Consider the following 5,000-nt stretch of genomic DNA (forward strand, 5'->3'; position numbering starts at 1 on the left):
AAATGCCACTGACTCTTGCCCATTGGTACGTTTCTAATTGCAGCCGGCCGATTGGAGCTGCTCTGGCCGCAGCTGCAGCTCAGAGCCTGATGCCATTTTCTGCTGCCACATTAGCTCCGGCAATCCCAACTTGAACTGACATCACAGACCGTTAAAATTTTATCAACTGCGGAATGATTAATCCCCCAGTACACGGGCATGACTTAAATATTTAGAATGCTTCTTCTGTTATGACTTTAATGCATGTAAAGTAACGAGATTAGCTCCAGTACACTCAAATATATTTAAATATGTATCCTTCCCGAGCTGTAGGCTGTTCCGGCGTGTAGGACTCATTGAGTCTATGTGGCCGTGTCAGGCTCTATTTGTATGACCCGTGCTGGATGCTGGCCTGCATATGATAGCCGGATATCTGGCCTTTCACAGGCTGCCTGATTGCCTGCCCCATTTGGCATAAATGGAATGTGATTCCCGGCTACTCCAGCTTCTGGTTCATTCAGGTTTTACTGCTGTGTAATTTTCTTAGTCTAAAATAAAAGCTCTCCAACAAAAATTACTATGCATTAGGCCACGGTAGCCTACTCAAATGGATATTAATACGGTTTATCTCTAAAAGGACGAATAATGTATTTGAAACAGATAAAAGGCCCTCCACTAAATGAGGAATGTTAATATCTTATGGCACGGTTAATAAAGAGATATTTCACAAGGGACATTTGTTTTATGACTTTTGGTACAACAGCCTTATAATCTGACATATCTTAAATGATATAATTTTGTGCCTGCAGTCATCTCTTTTATAGGTAGTGGCCCGTCGTAGCAAGATTTGAATTCAGAACAAATAACGGGCACTAATTACTTTTTTTTTGCGGGGGCGGGGGGGGGGCGGTTTATTATAAAACTCAGCCTCTCCGACGCAGATCGGTGGGAATCCCTGCAGAAGGGTGGGCGCTTATAATGCATTTTGAGAAATGTCTTGGTTTTTCCCCTTCAGCAAAAAATCACATTTGTTTTTGTTGTGTTTAAGGCAGAGTTTAAATTAATTTAACCCAGTGACACATGTTCAGAGACTAAGCACGCTGCTAAATAATTCCTGGGAATAAACTGCTCAGGAACCAAGTCCATTAATTTACGGCTCTCCTGATGCTGACAGATGTGAGGGCCGGAGGAGGACCTACAAATATTAACATAAAACAAATTTGCTTTATTCTTCTTCATATTTCTTCTTCGTCCCGACTTGAGCTCACCCAAGGCTCCTTCTCTAATTATCCACGAGGTCAGTAAGCAAAATTGGGCAGAAGCTGGGAGATCAATACAAATTATCCCTGAGCAAACCAGTGCTGACAGCTTGAATCGCAGCATATGTTTACCCAAAATCAGGCAATTTATCTTAATATCAGCAAAGTAATGCAGTGCAGGTGAAAGGTCAGGCAATCTCTCCCCCTCATAATTACCCAGTTCTAAAACAGGAAAGTGGTATTGATTGGCCTGGCTCGGTGCTCTGTGACTGGACGTGCAGAGCCGTGGCCTGGCTCGGCCGGGCCCTCCTTGTACACTCCGCACGCGGAGGATTTATCAGATGTGCACGAAGGGGCTTCTGCTTTCTCCTCCAGTTGTAGAGTTTGCCAGCCAAGTCTGGGCGACTCCTTGTCTTGCCTGGCACGGGGCGGAGGGCTCTGTGGGGTGTGGCCCTCGGAAGGCCGCCGCCCGGCCCCGCGGATGGCAGCCGCTCTCGCAGACGCAGAGGAGGGCCGTCCCACCCTCAGTGATCAAAGCCCCCGCACCCGCCAGAACCGAGAACATGTCTCTGCTTCTGTAGCTTGAAGACAAGGGCCCCTTCTTCTCATTCTTCCACGTAAATCCGTCGGGCTACCATAGCGGAGCCCCCGGTGGGATTTCTAGCCGCAACAGCGGCGCCCGCCCCCTGCCCCCCTCGCCGTGTCCAGCACGGCGAGACCTACAGTCGTAGGATGGCATGTCATCTTCCGAACGTCCGACCTCGTTCTTGGCGGTGCGCTCAAGACGTAAACGCTCTTTGGGCTGAAGCGGGAGGTGAACGGTACCCCCGTGTTTTTTTCTGCTGCTTTAAGATCTTTTGGGTCCTAGAAGGAGAATGTCAATTCCACTGAAACATCGGGAATGTCTCCCCCAGAATGAGAGTATATGGTTATTACAAGTCATAAAGCTTCTGAAAGCTTGCATTAAAGCGTCTATCACCTGTCGGGGCATTTGCATGAAATCAATAGCGGCCGCCCATCTATCTTTTCTGATCACCTTTCATCAGGCCGATTCATTAAGTCGAACAGTCATGGCGATTAGCTGGGGGAGAGGAGAAACCTGGCGTGTTAGGGATGCACAGTGGGCCACCTTTTTTGTTCCGCAGTCAAGACACATAAGACTTCACCGCATCCTGTTTTGGGCCAAGTCGCTGGGTGAGGCCCAGCCACCCTGCTCCCTGCACTGCACTTTCGCCTGACACCCTTGTCCCGGCCAGGCAGAGACATGACAAATCGTCCCCCAAGTCACCGCTGACAGCTTCTGATGATTAATGGTTTGATTATGAAGTGGTTTTACACATATAGGATTTACATCACAGAGAGTTAGAAATTTTGCCGTGTCACCTACGCCGAGGCATTCTGAAGAGCTTTACTGTTTGCAAAGGAAAAGGAGGGCAAAATCGCGGCAGAAGCCATGTCATGTAAAATCAATATGTCGGATCAATGCTTTATTAACAAGAAAATGTCTTACTTCACATTCCTGTGCGGACCTTTGTCTCCGGCACGTATGATGGAATGTCAGATCATATTGCGGTCCTCAACTTTCGGGCGCGTTATCCAGTGTGCGTGCAAGCCTTCCGGCGGCGCTTACGAGACCCGCCGTGGGTGTTGACACCAGCAGCCCGAGCACTCGAGGATAACGGTGACCAATTATTCCGGAAAGCACTTTCAAAGGCAGCCTCTAACCTTGCTCCTTGAAGCTGTAGCCTTTGTGTTCCCGGCGCTCCGCAGACCTGCTGAGTTGGGTGGTGTTAATCATCAAATTACGTGCTGACTAATGAGTGATGGCCCAAATTGCGGGCTGAGTAATGAATAGATGGCGGCAGGTCTTATTAGTCTCAGAAAACCCCCTGATTTATGTCGCGCCATGCACCGTGGCGTTACTCCACGGAAAACGATATCTACATCAAGAAGTAATGTACTCTAATAAGTATTTTCGTCTTAACTCGCGTCCCCGGGCCTCGGGGCTCAGTTTTTGTTGGAGTCAGGCAGAGCCATAATAAAGCCCAATGGCTCCTTATGAAGCTTGTTAAACACAGAGGCTGCAGTCGGACGGAGCCCCGGCCGTGATTCATGCTCCGTACACAGCGCGCGTGCCGCTGATTTATGGCCGCGCGCAGTTCATAGTCAAAATTACAATTTGAGGGATAAAAAGATTAATTACTATTTGTGGCCAGCAATTTCGTGAGGCTGGTGGAATGATACTGCCCTACATCAGTTTGTAGTCAGCCATTCACAGATTATTAAAGCTTTGCAAGAATAAGTGCTCCTCCTGCCTGGTTTGTGCTCAGGCAATATGCTAGACAAAAAAGGACCACAGGGATAAATCTGAAACTAGCAATAGCTGGACATATGTCATAATTGCCAGTTTCCCATAAATCCCCAGCCGGTGTGGAAGGCCCTGTGTAATGTAGACAGCGATGGCGACCATGGTGATGGCTGTGTATGGCCCCGAGACCTGCAACTTTCTGACTGCTCTCCCATTTTTACAATATATTGAGTAACCCTTTGACTCTCCTCCAGTCTAATTATAGATTAGAAATAATCATTGCTTTTATGTGCAAAAGAAAGGGGGAAACCTACTCCTTAGGACAGAGCTAGCTTCCAGGGGTGCTTGCCTTCAAGAGCCTCAGAACAGGAGAATCACACACTTATTTGTAAGCGTGCAATAAACGAGTAATGGATGGCATAAAAGTAATTAACCTGACCTGCATTTCTGTGTCCTGTTACAGCCCTTAATGAACCAACCATAGATTACGGCTTTCAGAGGTTGCAGAAAGTGATCCCAAGACATCCGGGTGATCCCGAAAGGTTACCCAAGGTTAGTAAAAGGGCAAGTGGCGCCCTGTCCGCGGGGGGGCCGCCACCGGGCTGGTTCCGGTTTGGGGGCAGCAGGTGCTCTGGGAAGGGGGGGCTTCCAGATGCCCCAAACCCTGGCCCACGGCCCGGCCGACAGGTGTGGGAGCAGCCCCGGCCCGTGCCTGGCGCGGTTCAGAGGTGGGCAAAGGGTGGAAGGAGGGGCCGCGCCGTCTCCAGTCTTGCGTTTCATCTCTGCGGGCCCCTGTTTTTAAAGGAGGAAAAGAAAGGCTTCTCTGATACACGTATTTTGGATTCTGCAAGGGGGACGTAAACTTCCGCGTAATGAAATAGTTCAATTAAACATTTTCCACTCCAGTAGCCCGCGCTGATTTCAATCTAAGCAGCCCCAGTCTGATCTGTGATTACTTGACTCTTGTTTTCCTTTCATTTTCTAAAGCTCGATTCAGTTTAATCTTTTGTTTACAAAGCTTTTGTTATAAGTCCCTGACTTAGCAGGCTAACAAATGAAGTCCCCATATTAATATCTAGAGGGACTTTTCATTTAAATTCAACAAAGACAAACGCTGCCCTGTTGTTTATGCACACGCCACGTATCACAGGAATTTCATTTTGATGTATAACATTAAAGATAAGTCAGGCTTATAATCTTCCCTCTCCTTTGATATAATTTTGTCTCTTTCTTTAGAAGCCATCTCTGATTTTCAAGGCCAGTTGAAAAACACAAAATGAAAAATGAAGTCATAACATTATGACTGATTATTTTATATTCCACCCCCGTGTTCTCCCAAGTCTTGACCACCTTCGAGTTTTATTAACACAATAAAGCCTTTTAGACGTTACCTTTTTAATGCTCAGCATGAGCATAAGCAATATCGTTAGGCTCCTTTTTAATTTGTGAACACG

The 5,000-nt window shown here is 47.4% G+C and overlaps 1 protein-coding gene across 3 annotated transcripts in view; it reads left to right on the top strand.

The window, feature by feature from the left end:
* Nucleotides 1–5,000, top strand: part of EBF3 (EBF transcription factor 3) — a 116,522-nt gene that overhangs the window by 100,496 nt on the left and 11,026 nt on the right. For all 3 annotated transcript variants that reach the window (XM_030832099.2, XM_060286300.1, XM_030832101.2), the window contains exon 11: nucleotides 4,010–4,098. In XM_030832099.2, coding sequence (XP_030687959.1) covers nucleotides 4,010–4,098 — 89 coding nt within the window. The remainder of the gene's footprint in view (nucleotides 1–4,009; nucleotides 4,099–5,000) is intronic.

Source organism: Globicephala melas, chromosome 16, assembly GCF_963455315.2.
Source record: "Globicephala melas chromosome 16, mGloMel1.2, whole genome shotgun sequence".
NCBI classification, from domain to species: Eukaryota; Metazoa; Chordata; class Mammalia; order Artiodactyla; family Delphinidae; genus Globicephala; species Globicephala melas.